This window comes from Hirundo rustica, chromosome Z (genome assembly GCF_015227805.2).
Source record: "Hirundo rustica isolate bHirRus1 chromosome Z, bHirRus1.pri.v3, whole genome shotgun sequence".
Taxonomy (NCBI): domain Eukaryota; kingdom Metazoa; phylum Chordata; class Aves; order Passeriformes; family Hirundinidae; genus Hirundo; species Hirundo rustica.
This window is the reverse complement of record NC_053488.1, coordinates 13318838-13342080: the sequence shown is the minus strand read 5'-3', so window position 1 is coordinate 13342080 and position 23243 is coordinate 13318838. Positions and strand designations below refer to the sequence as shown.

General features: G+C 37.5%; 1 protein-coding gene across 2 annotated transcripts in view; it reads right to left on the bottom strand.

Annotated features, from left to right (window-relative positions):
• Positions 1 to 23243, bottom strand: part of ARL15 (ADP ribosylation factor like GTPase 15) — a 226440-nt gene that overhangs the window by 139536 nt on the left and 63661 nt on the right. For both annotated transcript variants that reach the window (XM_040090504.1, XM_040090507.1), the window contains 2 exons: positions 5626 to 5770; positions 2725 to 2784 (listed from right to left, as the gene is read on the bottom strand). In XM_040090504.1, coding sequence (XP_039946438.1) covers positions 2725 to 2784; positions 5626 to 5770 — 205 coding nt within the window. The remainder of the gene's footprint in view (positions 1 to 2724; positions 2785 to 5625; positions 5771 to 23243) is intronic.

Sequence of the window (23243 nt, the reverse complement as noted above, 5' to 3'; positions counted from 1 at the left end):
TGTTTTAAATACTGACTGTTAATATGTTACTCCATGATTACATATGAAGATTTCTGTTACCTAAACCTAAACAGACAAAGCAACAAAAATTAGAACTATATAGAAATTCACACTGTAAATAACATATAACTACAGACAGTGTAAAGAAAAGATGCTTTCTTTCAAGTTTCCAAGATCAAATGTCCAGACAAGACCTCCACACTACAGTAAAGAGAAATCAAGTAACAGTAGCATTAATGACTGAATGCAAAAACCAGGAATAAGACCAAAAAAAACCCAGACGTCAGGCAAAACATGAGCTTCTCTTCAACATCAGAAGCAGAAATTCCAAAATAAAATTTAACAGTGATGTCTTGAGGTGATACATGTAAAACGCTTTGGTTTATTTTCATATAGAAGCAAGAGAGAAACCATGCCTAGTCCAGAAAGCTCAGGTTTTGCCCCCATCAAACAGAAACACATTTCTCAGCTAAAAGGTTAAATTCTGACTAGAGAATCACAGAATGATTTAGGTTGGGAAAGACCTCTAAGATCATCAAGTACAACCTTTGACCTATCACCACATTGTAAACTAGACCATGGAACTAAGTGCCATGTCCAGTTGTTTCCTGAACACCTCTAGGGATGGTGACTCCCTCAGCAGTCATTCCAATGTTTAACAACTGTTTTCATGAAGAAATTCTTCCTGATGTCCAGCCTGAACCTCCACTGATGCAGCTTGAGCCCATGTCCTCTCGTCCTGTTGCTAGCTGAGAGGAAGGAAGAAGAGAGCGGCCCCTACCCAGTCACAAACTCCTTTCAGGCAGTTGTAGAGAGTGATAAGGTCACCTCTGACCTTCTTTTTCTCCAGACTAAATACTTCCTCAGCTGAGGAGTTTCCTCAGCCACTCCTCACAGCACTGGTGCTCCAGACCCTTTCCCAGCTCCGCTGCCCTTCTCTGCACTCACTCCACACCTCAGTGTCTTTCTTGCACTGAGGGCCCAGACCTGGACACAGCGCTCGAGGTGTGGCCTCACCAGTGCCCAGCACAGGGGGACAATCCCTGCCCTGCTCCTGCTGGCCACACCATTGCTGATCCAGGCCAGGGTGCCATTGCCCTTCTTGGCCCCTGGGCACACCCTGGCTCACGTTCAGCTGCTGGCACCAGCACCCCCAGGTCCTTTCCAGCCACTCTGTCCCAGCCTGTGGCACTGCCTGGGGCTGCTGTGACCCAAGGGCAGGACCCGGCCCTGGGCCTTGTTGAACCTCACACCATCGGCCTCAGCCCATGGATCCAGCCTGGGCAGATCCCTCTGCAGAGCCTGCCTGCCCTCCAGCAGACCAACACTCCCAGCCAGCTTGGTGTCATCTGCAAACTGAGAATGCACTTGATCCCCTTATCCAGACCATCAATAAAGATATTAAACAAAACCAGGACCCATAATGAGCCCTGGGGAACACCACTAGTGACCATCAACTTTTGGAACAAAACAAACTTTTGGAAGCTTGCTTTTGCTCTCTTACCTAGACAATGAAAAGGGAACAGAACTAGCATTTTTCCGCAATATTTCATATAGGAAATCAGATTACATAATTTCTAAATACAGACATGCAAACACCCACAGTCAAAGGAAAAAGGATGTAAAAGGTGCAGTAAAAAATTCTGACAATCCTTCTGTCTTTGAGAAGAGATACATGGATAAAAACAACAAATCAAGCATTCTGGACTCAAGCAGTATGTACACTATCTCTGTGGAGTGGTCCCTTTACGAAAGAAAACTTACTGGGTTTTCTTTTTTTACAGAATGCACACTTAAACAGGAACATGTTTGTTTCCATGGACCAGTGGTAGTAAAGACAAAATGCTATGCCTTCCACATGTGCTTATGTCAAGGTCTCCTTGAAACAAGTTCAGGTAAGACACCTACCGTGCAAATAGATCTCCTGAAACTTTCCTCAAGAACCACGTCAAATTCTACCCCAGAACATTTAAGAGAAGTTACAAGCTTGCTGGAAAATCTAATAAATACTCTCATTATTAAGTCCAGTATATTTACATAAATGTAATAAGAAGATATACAGAAATACAATACAATATAATTATACAGAAATTCTAGAATATGAAGAATATCTAATCGGTATAGTGTTTTCTTGCTTGTAACAATGAGACTCAGAGTCAGAACTGGAAGCCAAATAGATTGCCTGTACATAGAATTTTTTTTTAAATCCTACAACCACAAAACAACCATTGCTCCAAAAGCTAATAAATCCAACAAGAGAACAGTTCTCAAAGAATATAACTCATTATAAGTTGGCTTCCTTCGCAACACTTTCAGTGGTGCAGTAAATATATTGGTTTGGACAAATGTTCACAGTTACCTAAGCCAGTTCTCATAAGTGAAAGTTTATACATACAATAAACACAAGGAACATATACTTCCTTGAGCTGCCACATGAGCCACTAAAATTACAGTCCAGTTTGTATTTCTACATAACTTAATCACTGCAATCCAAGAAATTACATTAAGGAGATACACCACATGACTTCCACTCCTGCTTTTTACCCTTTGTTTTTTGAGGGCAGGATTAGTACAACTTTTCTCAACTTTATCTGCTGAGATTTTTAACTCCAGCTGTAATGATCTGTCATTTTAAAATTAAAATAACTAAAAATTTAAAACAACTGGCAGTTATGATGAGATTTAGACATTGCATGCTTTATAAACAAAGAATCAATGCCATACCTCCAAGTTCTTTTACGTTCAAAATTGCATTCTGGAATGGCACTGCTTTTATACTAAAACCTAAGAAGAGAAATAAACAGCATTAGTAAGCTACTTGTTAAAGGGCCATTTGGAATCAATTGCATATATTCAGAAAAAACAAAACAAAAACAAAACAAAAAACCAAACCAACCAACCAACCAAACAAACAAACAAACACTTATTCCATCAAGAACCAGGATTTTGCCTGAAAAAATTTGTTTCAACGTGTGGATGGGAAGGGGCTAAGAGGTGGAGGAGTGCCATGGAGTGGGACAAGAATAAATCAGGATAAGCAATGCAGTTTTCAATTATAAGTACCTGGCACACAAAATTTAGCACAAAACTTCTGTCCAGACCGTCTACCAGAATATATTTCCATAAAATAATCTTTTACTGCATCTGGAGATAAAATGGGTAATTCACACTACCAGTAATGTGAGTTGATCATTCTGCAAATTTTAGGAGACATTGAAGTCGATGTGCAATTCAAATCACTGTATTCTTCCATTTAAACTTCATAGGTTTTGGTTGCACTTGGATTATTAATCCTTTCTATAAATGTTATTAACTGAAAGATCCTTCTACAGACCTTAGCTGGATGTATTTAAATTGTCATAAGCACACTAGAAACATCTATGAATCCTCTAGTAGCCTGATTTTTGCTTAAAATTGAAAGAAAAAAAAGGAAAAAAAAGGAACAAAACAAAACAAAACAAAAAAAAACCCTACCAAAATGTGATCTTTACCCTTAATTGAAAATTCAGACAGACAAGAGAAAGGGAATGCGAAAGGCTCCCAGACATATCAATGTATCATACACTAAATTTTGCATTTACAATGCATACATATATATAAATGTACATAATACTTTATATAGGAAAAATTATGTCTGCTCTTTCAGCAAAAAATATCCAGACAGACATTAAAATTATTTCCATCTAGCACAAATAATCAACATCATTACATATCTGTGAACTGAGTAAAGGAGCTTTGAGAAAATGTGTTTCACTTCATGTTTATTAGCTATCACTTAACAGAAACAAGATGTTTTTTCTCCCTGATTAGACCAATAAGATGTTACAGTACTCCTACTATGGTCAATGCTATAGATGCAAAAGATCAAAGTACAAGAAAATCTGAAGGGAATAATTATGAAATATTTTGGGGATGGTTGTCTTAAAATAAATCCCAAATTCTTCTGAAAAAAAAAGGAAAAAATGGTATGGATCTGAGTGGCATTGAGGAAAAACGCAATAATATACATGATAGTTTGAAAGCTAAGTGGAGAAGTTGTCACATCATATTCTTGGATTCTTCACAGTATTGTCTGATATGCCACACTTAAGAAGATTCATTATAAGCTGAATACCCTACATGTGCATCATTTTGATTTGCCTGCCTAGTATTCTCCACAGCTGTTTTTCATTCCTCAAGCTGCCTAATTACATAATGGCATTTTATTGCATCTCTCCAGAAAAACTATATCAATTTAATTTTTAATTAATGGTCTTTTCATTACTTCCTCTGATAGCTCTATACTTCTATTTATATAGCTCTTACTATCTCTTTCAGGATCTAAAGTGCTAAAGTATAATTTGTTCTAATCCCAGAGATAAAGCTCATTTTATCCAGAGGGATAAAAATAAACATATAAAAAGGCACATTACTCTACAATTTTCTTCTAACTTTTTGAGTTAGTCACCTACTCACAATCAACTGTCAGATCTCTCTAACATTGCCAGTAACAACACTACAGAGGCCACAGGTTAACTATTCACAGGTTAATAAAAACCACTATTTTCTTGTACCTGTTTTACATTTTACTTACAGTTGTATTAAATAATCTTATGTTCTTGTAGATTAAAAAAACATATACTGAAAAACAGTTAAGGTTGCTAAGGCACAATCATTAAATTCAAGCCCGTGAACCATAGCTACAGTACGAAGCCATGTAACTGTAAATACAAGGTACTTGCACAACACTTAGTACTGGTTCCATCAGCAAATCAACCTTAATAACTGCTGCAGTCACTGAACCAGATTTCTTCAACCTCCATAACCTAATCTGCCCTCTTTCCAGCCAGGTATTCCCTCTTCTTCAAGCTTGTTTCTGGTTTTTCTGGTGCTATCTTGTTCTTCATTTGTTTTTTTTTGTTTGTTGCTTGGTTTTGTTTTGAGTTTTTTTCAATCAAAACATGCTTTTCAGTATTAGGCATTCTGGTTCACCATTATCAAGATGCCTATTCAAATTTTTTGGACTTAAGATACCTCTTACCTGGTGGAACTGTCTGTTTTTATGCATCTTCTCAGTACCACTGAAACTTTCTGCAAATTTGATCATAATCTGCCCTTACTATATAAACAAGCCTATTGCTCATCTAAAAAGCTGGGATTATCAACAAAACAAACATATTTCCATTACATACATTCTTTTGGTTGCTAGCATATACCACAAGGCAGTGTGGACCAAGTATGTACAGAAATAAATCCTAATTTAAGTTTCAGAGTATCACTGTCCTTTTCTATTTTACAGCATGCTCTCTTCTCTCCAATATATAGTGAGATGGTCTAAAAATTGAAAGTAAAATGAGAAAAAAGAAAAATTTTAATGTGTGTCTACAGTACAGTGCTACTGTATGTCAATGGTTCTGCTTCATTAGACCACACTGTTCAGACTTTTAACATATTCCAAATTGTATGTTTTCATGGATATTCCCCATTGTATACTGAAAGAAAGTAGTGGTAGCTCCAAAGTGATCCATTAGGCACTTTCAACAGCAAGATAAGTAGACTGAAGCTCTCTATGGCCTTTGCTATGTGTTTCAGGAGCCATCTTTGGGCAATATTCCAGCCCACCATGGAATAAAGGCAGCATCCTACCTGTGGTAGACACAATATTCTCCGGGCTTTCACTGCAGAGCTGAGACAGAAGACTTGTCTTGCCGGAACCAGAGAGGCCTATGCAAACCAAGTCATATTCAGGTCGTGGTGGTGGTGGTCCCTTGCAGCAAAGTGCTCTAAAACACTGCCAGGACAGGGCAAAACAAACAAAACAAAAACAAAAGGAGGAGGTTACTTTTCTTTCTTCGGCAAATGTTTATTCATTAAACCCTCTAAGAAGGAAGTTTATAAACTTAAAGGCATTGGAGATAAGCAAATTATTATTCTAACTTATAATTTTGACTAAGTCAACAATTAATAGACTAAGACCACCTCAACTAAAATCTAGAACAACTTTATAAGAAAGCAAATATACATGCTAACTTTTCACCTAAACCTCAAAAAGCTGGTGTGAGGAATATGACATCCATTTCCTAAGTAGCACAAACTGCTCATACCACGAGACAGGCACGTGCCCCATTCAGCTCTGCAGCTGTATATGCTGAGTTTTCTTCCTGCTCCAGTTTCATGCAATACCTGGTGTGAATATCAGAGCAACTGCTGACCAGGCTCTACCTGTTGTCAGAGAAAAGAATCAGAGACCTTTGCTCCACTAATGTCCTTTCTGGGGTTGCTTTGTCATGCATTTTAGCTCATAACAACAGCTGTTAAAGGCTACAGCTTGAAAATAAATAAACAAACAAATAAATCTTGCTGGACATAGATCTAGTAAAAAACAGATAGATCTCTCACTTTCTCTGGAGAAGTATGAATTAATCACAATGTAAGCAAATAAAAATCTCTTACACAAAGCCTACTTCACGTTTCTGCTCACTTCTTTTAAACAGTTTTACCAAAGTAGGCCAAGTTTATCCAAAAGGTTCCTTAGGCCCTCTTTAAGTTCTTCAGTTCTTTGTTTATATGCAATTTAGAAATGTTTTATGTAAAAATCTAAAAGCATACAATTCCAGGAAAGCTAGGAAGTTTATATTTTATGTATAGAGTTTAATTACCCACTGATTTCAAAGGTAGATTTCCACCATCCCTATATATATATATATATAAAATAACTTTTTCCCCAGTATCTGCCACCTTTATATCAAAGGATGACATCTGCTCTAACAGGGAAGGGAAAATATGTCTGTGCAATCAGCCCTTTCTCACACATTCTGTTTTTACATAGCCCCAGCTTTTTATTTCCATCCCAACCACAAGTCTGCACTGCACTGATTGCAGGAAAAGAAATCCAGTCTTTACAATCTTAACCTAGTTTGTCTTGACAGCTGCCCAGGTTTCCTCACTGAGGGATACTGGAGGAGCAGAGAGACTGAACTGATGTCAGTACGGCTCTGCTGCAAACCGTGAGGTCTGACCCTGTGAGCAAGTCGTCCAGTGAGAATGTGATTATAAAAGGACAGCTCATTCTATGCAGAACTTTAATTGGATTCTTTCAGTATAAATGGCATATTACACATGCTACCAAAACAGTTTTCATTGCTTTGAAGAAGCAAAAGATAAATTCAGTGAAAGCTACAAAACTATTTCAGCAGCTTTTAAAAGAGTGAAAGGAGGCATTTTAGAAGTAAGAATATGTACAATAATATTTAAGCTGAATAAAGGCAGCTGATTTTAAAAATAATAGCTTTGCTTCTATCGAGATTTGGTTCAAAAAGTATTTTCCTTAAGAAGGTTTGCCCTTGAATGTGCCCATACCTTAAAGGAATGCATTTGCCTTCTAGCTTCATTTACTGATGTTCTTACTTATGGTAAGGTTTATACCTACCTCACTGGTTCTACAAAGTCACAGCAAACATTCTACTGTGGTACTTAAGTGAGAAAGGCCAACTGAGTTCATTGAACAAGATAAACTCCTTTAAACAGAGCTTCCACTTAATGGATATCAAGCTAAAGGCCACATAAAATCCTTCAGAGCTTGCCAGAGCTCCTGAGGCTGCATCAGACGCTCTACAGCCAGTCTGTAAAAGGATTCAATTTGTCCCTGGCATCATGGCAACAACTTCTTGATGTCACATTGAAAACCATCAAGGAATAGGTGAGCTGATGGAATCCTGTGCTTCTCTGTCCAGGCACTGTGCTGGTTCTTAGGCAACTAGACATGACTCTTGAGCCCTGACAACATCTAACAGCATGTAGTTCTGTGAAAGAAAATTTCTGCTCTTTGCAGAACAAAGGAGGCTCTGTGAGTGACAGGCAGTTTTTGTGAACCTCAGAATCTCTCTACTGCAAACCCCTTAAGTCTAAGTTAGTCTGGAGAATCTTTATATGCTGTGGATGAAACACATGATCAAAAATCCAGGTCAGATTGCATCTCCAAAGTAGCATAAGTAGACTCGCCACCCTCTCACTTATCCTTCATTACTAAGCACAATTAGGCATGAAAATTTCAGACAGACCCCTAGAAGGCAAGAACATGGCTCCCTTCAGACCACTCTTGTATTTTATTTGATATGATTCCCCTATCTTTGCTGTATTAATGACTTTGTCCTTCTGCTAGGCTAATTTCCTTCAGTAAATTAGTTTAGTTGTAATGAAAACAATTTTTTAATACCCTAGCTTCAAAAAGCTGCTGAAATTTAAGCTATTGTGTATAGCACTTAGCAGCAGCTGAGATGAGAAATTTTAGAGCACATTGAAGGGGACGCTTGTAATAACAGATTTAGACTTATAAACTCGTTTCGCAACCCTCCTTACTCAAGCTCAATGAACATCTTTCCCATTGGAAATATCACTATACAAACAGTCTGATCACTCTGTTCCTGTTCTCTCAGCAGCCTAAAGTTACCTGCTCCCTAAGAAAGTTAGGGCCATTTAAGCATCCATTATAAGAGACTAAACCTTTATTGTCACAACTGTGGCAGCTGCATCTAGTATCTACACAGGATCTGTGGGAAGCAGAAAATCCAGAAGTCATAGACCATGCAAATAAAACTGCATCTTATATCCTGCATTTTATTATAGATGAGAAATACATCCTTAAATATTTTATAACCATGGATTAGAGCTACACATTATTTAAGATGTTGTCACATATTACAGTGTACTCTGAAAACCACAAAACTGCAAGAAATGTGTACCAGTAACTAAAGAAGTCATTCCAGAATTCCAAAACACAAACATATCAAAAACATTGAAAGAGTTGCTCAATTCACAACTAGTGGTCAGTTCTTTCCCAAACCAGCATACTTTCCACTCCATTTAGTCAACCAAAAAGGCATAAAAGAAGCTTGAATTAACTTGCCAGATATAGACCTGGTAGTCTCCTCCATTGATTCCCAAACCTGATTTGCCCAATGGGCAATAAAATCCTCCCTTTTAGGTATTATGAAACAAAATTCTAAACCCAAACAGTGCCTCTTAGAGGAAGTGCCAGAGCAGACAGAAGAGAAAACACTGGACTACTACAAATACAGGGTCAAGCAGACCTAGTTGGCACAGTCACTGAAAAGTTGTTTGGGTTATGGTCATGTATTCATACCCCACTGCTAGCAACAAAAATGGAACATTATTTGAACCTTCTCATCTTGTCAGGGTAAGACCTTACTTAGGATAAAGGAAATGGCATGTCTAATTGTCAGCATTCATAATTTTTGAGACTATCACACTCAAAGCTATAGCCACTGGATGGGGAAAATAGACATGCAAAGAGAGGCAGGTAGGGAGAGTCAGGAGTTTATTTTTTAATGAACAAACATAGTTTTAAGTACTGAATATAAAATAATAAAGGACCTTAAAAATGTATGCATTTAATCAGTTTTTGAAAAAAAGGACGCATTTATCCAGGAAACAGGGAGTAATAGGTGCTGCTGTCTGCAGAAATCTTTGTGATACTTGGCAGCGCTGTTACTTTCATTTTACTTGTCAGTGTGCGGGAATGCCACATGTGCATGTATAATAATTTTGCAAGAGCTAAGGGAAGAAGCTAGACAGTTCTACTCCTCCTAACAGATTTCTAACCCAAGCAGAAGATTCTTGGTTTATGGCAGATCAGTATTTATGCTGACAATCCCATCCAATGTCCCTTTAAAGCCCTATGGAGATTTCTTCTGGGAAAAGAATTTTGTGTTTATAGCAGGGACAGCCAAACACTTCTGATATACATGCCACTTGGAGATCACAGATTGAAGCTCCGGGCAGCAAATGTCCCTGAATTAGTACTCTCTACAACATATTAAACTGCCTTCAGCTGTTGAGTCTGCCTACTTACTGTACTTCTCATTTCACTCTCCTTTTTGGTGTGAAATACTCCATTATTTCTGCTTTGTTCTGGACCCATCTCCTGTCTGTTTCTTTTGTTGCCACTATTTAATAGGGACAAACAGAAGCAAGGGATTTCACGCTTAGTTGGTTAAACACACACACTCTCATGGAAAAACACCCTAAGTTAGTGCAGCACAAACCAAGCATTCTGAACTCTTGAAATACAGAATGAAGCTCAACCCTAACTCTGCCCCCTTCCCTCCTCTTGGTTATATTTCCAGATTATGGTCTCCTTATACAATTTATTTTTCATTTAAGGTATCTTCGAACAAACAGACTTCTAGTACTTGCACGCACATATCCAGAGGACTGGTTAATCATCTAAAGCTGTTGATAAAACTCAAGGGGTTTATTAATAAAAGTAAAATTTGCACATAGTAGGTTCCATAGCTCTGATGTTGTCTGAGATCACACAAGCACAAAGAAACATCAAACCTTGAAGAGATAATGTGAAGAGGGGACACAACAACACAAGACAGACAATTATAATGTTAATGACAGGAAACAACTGGGAACAGCAGTGGACTAATTGAATGCAAGTAATAAAACACACAAGGCACCAGAATGAAATTATACACTGTATGGGGGGAACAGGGTTAAGGATATATAAATAAACTAAATTTTAACTGTATGAATACCTTAACTTTTAATTAGTATAACAAAATTCCATGCATTTCACAGTGTAAGCTAAAGTTGCAGGCTCCTCATTTTCCATACTGCTACTGTACAGGTGGTTATACATCCACCAAAAAAAAAAAATTAAAAACACCAAGGTTCATCTTCGTCTACATGACCTCAGTACTAAAGACAAAACCTAAGATTGCTGCTCATTTTGTGGCTACCAAAAGAGATGAATGTAGATGCACATAGCCACTGCCAGCCTGAATGATGCTCAGCACAGATAAAAATCCCAGCATCATGACACCTTCTTGGACTGTCCACAACCTCATCAAGTAGTGACCACTGTACTCAAGATCCTCCACCTCAATACAGGGTAATGACCTGAAATCCAATGGAAGGATCAAGGTCTCCTGACTGCTACACCATTCCTCGCACAGGATAAAGAAATCCTCTAGTTTAACCTGGGTAAGGAGTGGTCAGCCCACAGATTGAACCAAAAGCAGTCTCTCTCCACACGCATCTACTCCTTTTTAACTTTCTATCAGCCTGTGCTACAGAAAAACCAACGAGTATAGGCATTTAAGAATGGATAACATAAAAAAGGACATAAGAAAATTTCTCAAGGAGGTGAGGCAGTTTTAAAGAGCAAACTGTCCTGGTGATATCCTACCTCACAGAAATCATAGAGAAATAGAATTGTTTGGGTTGGAAAGATCATCTGGGTCCAGCTGCCCTGCCAGGGGCCAAGAAACCTTCCACCAGACCAGGTTGCTCAAAACCCCACCCAAAACTTCCTAGGATGAAGAACCACAACTCTCTGGACAGCCCTCACAGTAAAGAATTTATTCCTAACACCATATATAAATCTACTCTCTTTTAATTTAAAACAATTTGCCCCTGTCCTATCACTATATGCCCTTGTCAGAAGTCCCTCATCAGCTTTCTTGGATGCTCCTTTCAGGCGCTGAAAGGTGCTATAAGATCTCTTGAAGCATTTTCTTCTCCAGGCTGAGTGAGCCCAGCTGTCTCAGCCTGTCTTCTTAGGAGAGGTGCTCAGGCTCCAGCACGTCCATGTCCTTCCTATGCTGGGACCCCAGAACTGATGCAGCACTGCAGGTGGGGTCTCACCAGAGCAGAGCAGAGCAGAGCAGAGGGGCAGAATCCCCTTCCTCCCCTGCTGCCCACGGGGCTCTGGGTGCAGCCCAGGACACGTTCGGCTCTCTGGGCTGTGAGTGCCATGGCTGGGTCATGTCCTGCCTCTCACCCAGCAGCACCCCAGGTCCTTCTGGGCAGGGCTGCCCACAATCTATTCTCTGCTCACAACCTATTCTCTGTCCACCCTGAGGTGCTTGGGATTGTCTTGCCCCAGTGCAAAACCATACATTTGACCTTGATGAATTCCATGTGGTTCACATAGATCCTCCACTATTACAGGAGATGAAGCAGCAACATATGGTCTAGAGCAGGAATCTCAAATTCTGCCTTCTGACCATGAAGAAGTACATTTGGATTCATTGGCTGAAATTGTTTACCATCTCCTATCAAAAGCTTCTTGGTATTTCAGAGAAGCCAGATTCTAGAACCCCAAAAGAAGCAATAGCCTTAAAAAAATTTTCAACATTCCTTGTAGTCCCAGATAAACAAAATATAAGACACAGGCTCAAGCACTAAAAGCCAGACAAATGACACAGACACATTCATGTTTTAACATATTTGCTAACTCTGCTACCAACAGAGAAGGCTAAGAGGAAATACAGTTAAGAAGAAAAAACTGGATGGCTTCTGATAAGACAGATACAACACTGCTGTTCAGAGCATATAATTTCAACGGACTTCATCAATTACAGTGGGACAAATTGCAAGAGATAATTTGTTTTATCTGATATAAGATGAACTGCTCTTAGATGAAGGCTTGACCCAAAGTTCAGGAATCATAAAAATTCAATAACTGCGGTAAAAGACATAACTTCTCTGGAAGAAGCTGTAAGGCAACAGAAGTCCTTTCCTACCATCAGCCAAAATAAACCACAAACCTCACATCCAAAACGGAAAATGAGCTTCTCTGACCTTAACCTCTTACACACTCCCTATAAAATCAAAACCAAATTATGATTCTCCCTTACATTCACACCAGAAGAAAGAACGAAGTAATAAACATCAAATTCTAGATGTACTCAGATATTCAGTGAAGTAGTACGATTTAAAAGCCTACATAAAATTAAATGGCAGACAACTATGATAAATCAAAGCCGAGTCAGCAAACAGTTATAAACACAAGTAGTACTATGAACAGAAGACAATCACCTGCTTCACTGTGTCAAATCAAGCTCCAAGAGGACTTCTGGACACTGATAAGTTCCATCAAGTGTAGAATTATTGCTCAAGTTGTTTCCTCTCTGACAGTTTGCTTTCCACTTGTTTTATTGCACAAGAGTAACTCATTCAATCCACCAGTCCATTCACATTTAACAGCGAGAGACAAAGGCAACAAAAAAGATGAATGAAAGCCTTGGCAAACAGTTTGTTTCACAACTTAAGGAAACACAACAACACTAAAAGAAGCCTGAAGAATCATCAAAAATACCACCAAAAAAGGCAGTAGCAATACCACCCAAATGTGGAAAAGTAAAGGTTGTGACACCTCCTGTCACTTCCAATTTCTGGTAAGGATAAAATGGTGTACACGTTTTTTTCTTAATACACAAACCCCCTCCCCACCCCCCCCCCGCCAAAGGGGAAAAACAAAAAAACAAAACAAAACAAAACAAAACAAACAAACAAAAAAAATCACACCTTTGAGTTTTCAGGCTTGCTAAAAGGCATCCCTCTACAGTTTCTGAGCCAAACTATAAAAAGCTTTTCCATGATTTATGTGTGCTATAAGGCAGGTTACCAAACAACTTTTTTTTTCAGCATAGAATGAGTAATTCTGTTCTCTTAACATGTGATCACAAAAGCACAAAGAAGCACATATACCACTTGGTGTTCTTTGATTTTTTTCTGAGCTGACTACACAACTACATGCCACCTACATGCTTTGTTTCTTTTTTCTCTTCAAAAACTATTTACAAGTACACAAGACCTTGGACAATGATATTCTACATTTATGGTACACATAGGACTGCTTTGGTAACAATATCAAAAGAGGATTTATTGAAAGGGTAGAGTGCCATCTTCAAGCCCCATGCCAGAATGCGTCAAGGGAAAAAAGTCAGAAAAATATATCTGGTGCAAAGAAAAATCTAGCTGTTCACTAGATGGAAGTAAATGAAGACTTGCATTGTATTCCATGCATTTAAAAACTAAAGAACAAGAAAAACTACTGCTGCTGTCCTACTCTTAAAATTTGCAGGCAAATTCAAAGTACACCAGAAGAGTAAGGCCCCTAACGCCCTGTGAAGTGAAAGTTACAAAATTTACAAAAGATTCTTTATAACAAAATGGTCTCCAAAAAAATCAGTTAAGTTAAAATAAACACAAACTAATTTGAAACATAGTTGAAAAAGGCATGGGAATAGCCAAGTGCAAACAAGAGAAGTGTGTCCTCAAGCACTAATAGCCAGAAGATTTCAAGAGGGGCTCAGGTGATAGCAGTGAATAAATCCCTGGAGAAAGTAGTAAGATCTGAATTCTTCCATCCATTGTTTCAGTAATTTACAGAAACAGGCAAACCCCAGTATATTTTTCTCGACCAGTTTCTCCAAAGCTTTCAGAGTTGTTCAGCATCATAATCATAAATAAAAGAAAATAATTCCTGGGGTGAGTGCGTTTCTCTTGAGTATCAAAAAGCAAAGTAACTTAGAAAAACTCTAAGTGTTCTGAGGGAAGAAGAAGAAATAACTAATGTTTACTTAAGGCAAAGTTCCCTCTGAGAGTAAGCCGAAAGATATATCTTGTTCCTTCTTATGAAAGATTTCAAAACTAACATTTGACATCAAATCTGAGAGAAAAGAGGAGAAATCTCTGAGGACAGCAGTCCAGACTGTTTTCTATAAAGTCTGGTCTTACTAAACAAGTTCATAGCTGAGATTGAATAGTAAGTACAATGAGATTGAGAGTATCAGTCAAAGTAGAAAAAACTGTGCAAAAAAAAAAAAAAAAAAACAAACTAAACCAAACAAACAAACAAACAAACAAAAACAACAACAACAACAACAACAACAAACCACCAGCCACAAACCACACACATACACACAAAGAAGCAAACAAAAAAAAACAGAGAAGGACCCATTGACATTTGGGGTGCAGGGGGAAGCCACAAACAGGAGAGTTTTAGAATCAATTTGCAAAATACCATAAAAGCAAAATTAAACACAATCACGATAATGATACATTAAGAAGGAAAGTACAGTTCCAAGTGTGACTTTTAAACCTGCTTTGGAATCCCAGGTGCTCTCTGCTCATGCAGTACATTGTGCACATCACGGCAAATTTGGACCAAGAAGTGAACAAACCAACAAATGTTTGAGTACCCTAAAATTATCAGAAGATAAGGAAAGAAGATATGAGTAGAAACTGATGCAACCAAAGTTACTAAAATAGAAACAGTGTACACACTTAACATATAAATAGCATTACCAGTATACACAACCGAACAAGAAGTAATGGGAGGATTTTGATAATAGGAAGGAGACAGAACAAGGACACCTTGATTTTGCAGACTGTGCAAGTCTTCTGGCCAAAGAATTCTTCTGCTTGGAACACTAAAGACAAGACTGCTTTTCAACACCAGAAAATGGAGTAAAAATTATACCAGTATTTATGCAGTCACAAATGGGAGATCCAATATTAACAGTTCATGGCGTTATCAGTCTCCAGTGTTGAATTTGAAACACTAGATAACTGCCAGCTCTAAGTATCTCTTATTCATTAAGCTCCCTTTGAATTATTTCAATCTTATGTGGCCTTTTCCTCTTACTTTCCCAGTATACTATATTTACAAAAAAACCCAAACCAAAACAAAACAAAAAACAAACGAACAAACAAACAAACACCACAATACCACCTACTTTAAGAGAATACCTGTTTTGACCAAAAGACCCTAGGAAATATGAAACATGTAGTAACATATACAGGAAGCTCTCTTCCCTCCCCCTTATAGAGTCTAACAGTTTTACTTGGCTAGCACAGCACATTACTACCATGGGAGGAAACAGACCAACCCACACAAGAATATTAATCCAAAATATACAATTAGAGGAAGGCATACAAATCTCAAGTACCATTAAAAATGCAGAACAGGTTTAGCCTCAATCAAACTCTTAATGAGTTAGGTTTGACAAACTTCAGCCATTGAAAACATCTCATGCTCCAACACAGGTATTTCACATTTCTTCTGTCTCCAGTTGCAAGTTTGGATTTTTTTCTGCCTACATATCTACCATGGAGTTTCTCAGCTGACACCCTGCTAATGAAGACTCCATTGGCTATTTTGTTCACTTAGAACTGGAAAATCAGAACTGAAATTTATTATTCCTGAGCATGAATAAATCAAAGACTACGTAGCCTTTAAACCACCTTAAAGACAATGGCAAGAGATGCCCTGCTCCTCATGTCTGAAAGTTTGGGGAACACAACTCAGTTTGAGATTGGGATTTTCAGCGGATAGGGAAGGGAACAGATCCGACAGAGAAACATGTCAACTACAGACAATAGTTGTTTTCATGAGTTCACACTCTTAAATAAAGGTAAACAAAACCAAATAGTAATTTTAAAAAACCAACAACAACAGCAACAACAACAAAAAAGCACAAACAGGCGATATATAGATATATAGATATATAGATTAGATATTTAGATATCTAGATTAGATAGATAGATAGATAGATAGATAGATAGATAGATAGATAGATAGATATAGACATAGATTTTTTTTTTTTTTTTTTAAAGTAAGTATTGACCAATGTCTATCCATCTTCTAGAGTTAGGTAGGAAAAAAAACCCAAATAAATGGCTAAGAATATTCTGTAGACAAATTCTGGACACACACATTATGTTGCCTTTGAAAAACCATGGCTGAATTTTAACATTTTTTAGATGAAAATGGAAGCTGGCAAGAACCAGTTATATTTTTTTGTGAAACCACCCATTATTGTGGCTTTGCTCACAAAACAGCCTGCCATACAGCTATGCAGACTCATGAGTATGTCAGTGTGCCTGCTCTGTGGTGCTGACAGTTCAAGCCAAGAAATTTCTCCTGGTGAAACAACCACCACTTTTTATCAATTAAGAGGCATGAAACACTTCAATCCACAAGAGTGTATCACTATGCCAGATTTTTTTTTTTCCCCCCTTAGTCTCAGAAATGCTGAAAGCCTTTTAAGGAGAATTAAATTTTTCTCCTTTGAGTAGGTGCAGCCTCCAGTCAGGTCTAAGAAACCAACACTTTTAAGTGGAGTAAAAGCCCTCTGCCTGAACCCTTCCTGCGCAGTCCTGATACTGCTTTCACTGAAAGCATGATGAGTGTCTTGGTTTTTTTCAGATAATTTCAGCAACAGTTCCAAAACATTTTTTGTCATTTAAAAAACCAACAGATTGTTACTTAAGAATACACCTGATGTTGATGAATACAAGCAAAAATACAAGCAGAAATACACTTAACATGTTCAGATAACTGTGCACAGCTCTGGGATGCTTAGTTCCTCGGCTGATTTAATACTTAGCTGTGGGAGACTTAATACATGTTCTAAGGAGGCTGCAGACACCTCAGTAAGAACTGACTCACTGCTTCTTACGGGAACAAAAACTTAATCTTTTATTCTAGATCAGCACAAATCTTGCCAAGCTGGGAAACTCCTTTTCACTGGCATGAGAGAAAAAATCACTGAGGACCAGGGAAAACTGCCATAATGATGAAAGTCTATCAGAGAAACACAAGCAATCTGTACCTGGAAGCATAATTCAGAGTGAGACAATGAATAAAAACAGGCCTGAGAAATGGAAGACAGTTGTCCTTTAGAGACTAAGACATACGATTAGTTGTAAAACCAGTACAACTCAACTTTTTGTTCTAATTATCTTAAATTTTTACATTCATTTTCCTAAAGACTGGCAGACTACTGAAGAATCTTAATAAAGAACTGAAAACTATAATTTTATAATATAAAGGTACAATAAGCTTTAACAGTGACACCTCAGTAACTGCCAATTACCTACACATCATTAAATCAGTATATTTTGAAACACAGGGAACATATAGAGCGTGAGAAAAGATGCATGCAGTTCTATTCATGTCACAGAGATTTTTCACTGAAAAGGATGCTTTCACAGCTCACAAGTAATTCTTCAAAGCAATTTATTACAATTAAAAGATACAAGGCATGGGATATATCATATTCTATACAAGGACTAAGGAGGGCAGCATACTTTGATAATGTTTTTGGGGAAAGAAGTTACCAAGTGTAGGATTTCAGAAGAAACTAACTGCTCTAAAACATGTCAAAAATCACAGTAACTGAAAAATCACTGGAAGAATTTTTTCTTTCTTAAGTAATAATAATATAGTCCTCTTTATTAGAAGAAATGTGTAATCGATCAGGTTTCCTTATCCTAGCAAGAAATTCTTAAGATTATGCTGTCAAGATTATTGCCTGAAAAGCAACACAATCACAAATTATGTCTTAAAGAGATCAATGCTTAATCAGGAAGAAATGACAATCTATAAAAGCAGGGAAAGAGACGAGAAATCTTGATTTCCTAGTGCACCGCACACAATTCTTATCTGATACCTGGAGGTGGAATCATCATGCACATAGATGAACTTTGATGTAAGAGGTTTCCAGAACAGAGAGAAAAACAGTTGGTGAACTTCTTTACTAGAAATACTACCTCTGTAGACCAGTAGAAAGCAAAAACTCTGCCCTAAATTCCATAGCCCAACTGAGTAAGAGCTGGTAGTGAGGCATCAGCTCTACGTACAACCTTGGACAACCTAGCTTGGACTGGTACAGTTGAGCAGGAAGTAGCAGGGACCTTCTGGAATTGAACCAAAGGAATTAAAAGAGGAGATCCTCCAATACTGCAGTCGCTTCCAGTTCTGAAGGTCAAGAGCAGAAAGATCAGATTTTGAAGTACTTACTGCAAAAGAATGTTTTCTACTCATTTTTATACAAGCATTTCATAAAGCCTGTATAAATGAGAAAAACATGCTGTTTGCATTCCCTGACAAGTCAAAATTTCTGGTGCCCAAAGGATAGCACAAGCCCCTAGACCTTCTGCAACAGAGAAGAGCGAAATTGTGCTTGGTCACTATTTTTAACTGATGAGTACCAAGAAAATCAAATTAAAAAATTTGCAGCATTCCTCAAGACTCACCAGTTAGGCAGAATGATGAAGCACTATTCTCCTGTCACTATTAACCATACTGATCAAATCTGAAAATTTGCTAACAACTACTGTTCTTCCTATTGAATTTTCCAAGTTTCTTATGACAGGAAACGAAAATATCTCAGACCTTTTTTAAAGCGATAGGTGCTCTCTCTCCAAATTCAGGAATAACTTGATGGAAAAGAACAAAGTATCTAGGCCTGAGGTTCAAAATTAGGTAAATAATGAGAAATTCTAGTGAATATATGCTGTATTGTCATTTTCCTGAAAAAAAACTCTCAAAGATCCTTGATATTAGGAGGTCAATTGTGATTTCCAAAACTAATGCACCTTTACCCAAATTTTCAAACTGACAATTGCAGTAAATTAGGTTATTTTTTAAGTTCATTCTTAGAAACAAATTCTATTAAACCTATTCTTAAATGTCCAAAACTTCATTAAGTTGAGGCAAATGTAAAATTCAGAAAGAAAGCAAGAAAAAACCTACAAAAACTAGCAGGAAAGGGGAAGAACATGTTGCTATTAAGTTATTACTTCTAGTGAAATACCACTGAAATTCAACAAAATCCAAGCCACAGTGCAACGTGTGTAAAGCAGACAACAAGTTCGATACACTAGAAGAAAAGCAATAATTACATGGCTTTATTTTAAATTCTGTTCAGAATTATAATTTAGTTGTGGCACTGATTCAACCTATATGTACTTCAAAAGGAAACCATCCTTCCACATGGAAACATAGTCTAAAGCAATACAAAATGCAAATTTCATGCTAGTTTTGTTTTTAAAGGCATTAAAAAAAAAAAAAAAAAAAAAAAAAAAAGAGAACATGATTGTGATGTCCATCAAGCACAAGGGAACTAGAGCAATTTAAAGTAGTTTATTGTAAGAGGACACAACTGAGCTGAGAAGTCTCATATTTGACTTGTGTCCAGAAACAGGAATCAAAATGAACTATTAAGCTGTAGTCTAAACGTTTGAAGATTTTTTCAGCTGGGGACATTATACAGCCTTAAATGGTAAAAACAGTTAAGTCCTATCCCAATAAAAATCCTTGGAAAAATAATCTTCTACAAATAAGATGAAGTGCCAATAGCCCATAAACTGATTTGGAAATATTCACGTTAGAAAAATCACATTGACAGCAATAAGTACACCATTCAATGATACGAAACCAGGTAAATATTTTTGCACTAAGCATACGTATGAAGTCCATTGTAAAAACACTAAAACCTACTTGGACTTCCAGGCACACTAAAGTATTTTAATGACAAATGTATCGTGATTCTTCTTCCTGCTGTCTCCTGCTTTTCTCTTCTGCTAAACCTGACATTCCAGCCTAATAGCAATATATTTTCTCCTCCAATCAACCATACAATTCAGTGGTATTTCCTAGAAAAATTTTTCTTGTGTGTCAGAGAAACACAGAAGAAAATCCTTCAGGGACAGCTTGATATACCACAGATGCCAGTTGAAATAATACTGAACCAAGAAATTAAGAATTTCCTTAGTGAACCTATCAACACAGAAAATGTGGTAGAAGTACATATTTTAACAAAATCTAACTATATCAAGCATGTGACTTGGACTTCATTCCATAATTTTAAAGCTATGTGGGCTCAGAAGCATCCAAAATGTCATACAGTGGGAAAGACCGGCTGTGAAAAAAACAAACTGAAAAAGTCTACATGCAAGAAGCAGCATGATGTTATCATGAATGTTTTATTTGGGAAACAAAAGTAGTTCATATGTGGCATTTTAGGATTGCAAAGTCTTCTTCATAATTTTCTTTTTGACAATAATTTGGCGTTGCCTGGCTAGACAAAAACAGTGACAGAAAAAAAAAAGGCTACCTTACAGGTGCCACTCAGGATCTCATTGAGGGTAAACAAAAACATATTTCCTGGAGAAATTACTGAACTTCTATCAAAAATTGAACGCCCCATTAAATTAAACTACTCATAACAAAGAACTGTGTGAATTTGCAATACAAATCGATCATTAGTGTTCTCATATAATTCTGTGCTTCCAACACTTTCAGGAATTAGACCTGCAAGTTTCTCCATTTTTACACATGTTCAAAGAATTTAATATTATTAGACTGTCATAAATGACTTAAGATTTTTGGCAGGCCATCTGCTGTAATAGCTTTGAATTTCCCTTAAGTGCATATTGTGGACGACTTATTTTAACAAGAATTAACACTACCTTGAGGCTCAGACAAAATCTAAACTCTTAACTCCTTTCCCTCACTAATGTGCCAAGTGAAGGTCAGTGTTATATATGTGTTTAAGGCAGATTAAGATGCCTGACATGTTAAATATATTGGACATTCTTTTGATCTTAATTTGATCCTATTAATCCTTCTAAAGCAGAGGAAGACCATCTCCATATACTTGGACTATGGACTTTGTATCTCTGGTCAGCAGAGTCAGAACTCTGGAAAAATTTCAAAGAAATACTTTTCCAGTCACAATAGGGTTAAAAACTAAGCATGATTGCTCATGCTTGCCATTCTACAAATTCCAAATATATTTGAAAAATCATACTAGTCCTATTCTGCATTCCAAATTCCTGCAATATTCATTAGTCTCAGTGTAAGAACCATCATGAGTGGAAGACCAATTTGCTCATAACGTTTCCTGTGTTGATTGCACTCTAGATCTACTGTAACATATTGGAGAACTTAATCAATCTTCCCAGAAAGAATGTCAGCAACTAGAGCTATTTCAGTGGCTCATTAGCTAGTTATTAGAAACAGACTTCATCACTGATATCTTAGAACAGTGAAAACAAAAACCAGACTGCATGGATTTGTTTTTAAAGAATTTGATGTCATCATTTTTGCCATCATAAATTGATACTGAAAACAAATATTGGCAAAGAAAGCAAACATCCTGTGCTTTCTGGATTTCTCCATTGACCACACATAGGGAAAAATATTGCTCCAACACTACAAAACTCCTCTTTCAATACAGACAGGAGATAACATTATTTTAAAAATGGAACAAACAAAACCTTTGATTTTCTATTCTGTCATAGGGAGAAATCTGTTTACAGTTTCACAATCATGATTTCTCCTCAAAAAATACTGACATAATGATCCTGCTGTTTTCAACCACTTTACACTGCAGATCACGTGGCAGAAATGTTAGCCATATCCTTCAGCATTTCCTGTTCATTAACTTGGGTATTCTCCATGTTATAAATGAACGGGCACATAACTTTTTTTCATTCCCAACACTTGCAGCAGGCTGGAAAGTTTCATTCAGAAACCTGAGCAGCTAAAAATTCTAGAGACATTCAACATCACGAAGGTGAAGATTCCTGAATTATTTCACTGGATTTCTATACCCCACCTAGTAAATACAGTTTCCTCTTTGCCAGCTGAGCCAATATTCAAATTATTTCTTTTAAATATAATTTATATTCATGGGTCTGTAGGAAGAGACTTTGGAATACAGCATCAAGTTCCAATTATTTTTTTTCTGTACTTTTCTATAGCCTAATAATATCAGTGCTTAACTAACTTCAGTCAATGCTTCCATCCAAACAACAAAAGGAAAATGATTCAATACTGAAGAGATGATATTCCCCAGTTTTGCTTACCCTACAGTCACATCATCCCAGGTTAAGCTGTACCGCATGGTAAAGGTCAAGTTTTTATTTTCAGTATCAATATATACTACGCACAGGTAGGGCCCACCAAAATGAACATATGAAGAAAAAGAGAATCTTCCCAACAGTGTAGTCTCATTCCTTCAGGGGGTTTTGCTCATTTATTGTTTGGGGGGCTGGAATATTTTTTCCTTTTGCAATTGCCAATTTTAAACCCTAGGAGACCAGGGCTTCAAAACCCGACTGCTGAAAGGACTGACATGTCCCAAAGAATGTAGGAGGAATTTGATTAGGCTTTTTCATTGGGAACTATTTGCAGTACTCCTAGATGCTTACATAGTAACAGTAGCTAAAAACTCTTGCCATCTTTGGCTGTCCAACAGACTGCACCCCTTCTCCAGGAATGTGGATTCAAACATAGTTATCCATGTATTCATCACCCCTAGGCTGAATATCACCGAGTGCTACACCCCAGGGATGAGGCGTTTCAACTGAATCAATAGGCACCCTGCCCTGGGAAGTGGCACGTGGAGACTGCTCACCCGCACCCGGCGGCCCGCTGGTCTGCTAGCAGATTCTTTCCAAGATCGGGTGCTTGATTTCATGCTAATGCGTGGGAGGGGATCCGTTTCTCCACGAATTTCTGTGATGATGGCAGTTGAGAGATCATTGCTATGGGCCAAATCAGGGGAGGGAGGCTCACTTCCACCGCAGCTGACTTCAGCAGTGAAATACTTGTGGTAGTGTCTCAACCACAAGACAATTATTAGTTCAGCAAA